The sequence below is a fragment of the Cynara cardunculus genome, unplaced genomic scaffold (genome assembly GCF_001531365.2).
Source record: "Cynara cardunculus var. scolymus isolate 2C unplaced genomic scaffold, CcrdV1 Un_Scaffold_6089, whole genome shotgun sequence".
NCBI classification, from domain to species: domain Eukaryota; kingdom Viridiplantae; phylum Streptophyta; class Magnoliopsida; order Asterales; family Asteraceae; genus Cynara; species Cynara cardunculus.
Window position 1 is genome coordinate 1 of NW_020202762.1, and position 866 is coordinate 866.

An 866-nucleotide genomic window follows, 5' to 3' on the forward strand; every position below is an offset into this window, starting at 1 on the left:
GTGCCTGAGACTCTCTGAATTCCGACCAGAAATATGCATATGATGAGATCATGAGGCACGTAGACGAGGATTGTCCAGGAGTGTTCTTTATAGATGGTCCGGGTGGAACCGGGAAGACTTTTTTGTACAAAGCTTTGCTTGCCAACATCCGTTCACGTGGTCTTATTGCTCTCGCAACBRCTTCGTCGGGTGTTGCTGCCAATAATATGCCTGGAGGGAGAACAGCTCACTCTATATTCAAAATTCCTCTGAACCTTGATAATAACTCGATGTGCAACATAAGAAAACAGAGTGGGGCTGCTAAATTGATTCGAGATGCAAAAATAATCATATGGGACGAAGTGTCGATGGCAAAGAGTCAGGCGGTGGAGGCGCTCGATCGAACAATGCGAGACATCATAGGGGTGGCACTCCCATTCGACAGAAAGATAATGGTTTTGGGGGGTGATTTTAGACAAGTATTACCGGTCGTGAGGTGTGGAACCCGAGCACAGATTGTAGATTCTAGCTTGCGGATGTCACCTCTTTGGGCAACGATTAAAAAGATACAGCTAACGCTCAATATGAGAGCACGTACTGATCCATGGTTTTCGGAATTTTTACTAAGAGTCGGTGATGGAGATGAATAAGCGGTGGACGAAAGCTTTATTCGTATACCAGATGACATGTCCATTCCCTATGCTGATAAAGGTAAGTCAAAAGATGCGCTGATTGACGCGATCTTTCCATCTCCACAAATCAACGGGGCTAATTCAGATTATATCATTTCAAGGACGATATTGTCAACTAAAAACGAGAATGTCGACGAGATTAATGATCAGTTGATYGACAAGTTTTCTGGAGATGAAAAAATATACTACAGCTTC

At 43.7% G+C, this 866-nt stretch overlaps 1 protein-coding gene across 1 annotated transcript; it reads left to right on the plus strand.

The window, feature by feature from the left end:
- The first annotated feature begins 50 nt into the window (after positions 1 to 50).
- Positions 51 to 629, plus strand: LOC112504587 (ATP-dependent DNA helicase PIF4-like). Its single transcript, XM_025108537.1, has one exon. The coding sequence runs from the start codon at positions 51 to 53 to the stop codon at positions 627 to 629; it is 579 nt and encodes a 192-aa protein (XP_024964305.1).
- Positions 630 to 866: the final 237 nt, after the last annotated feature.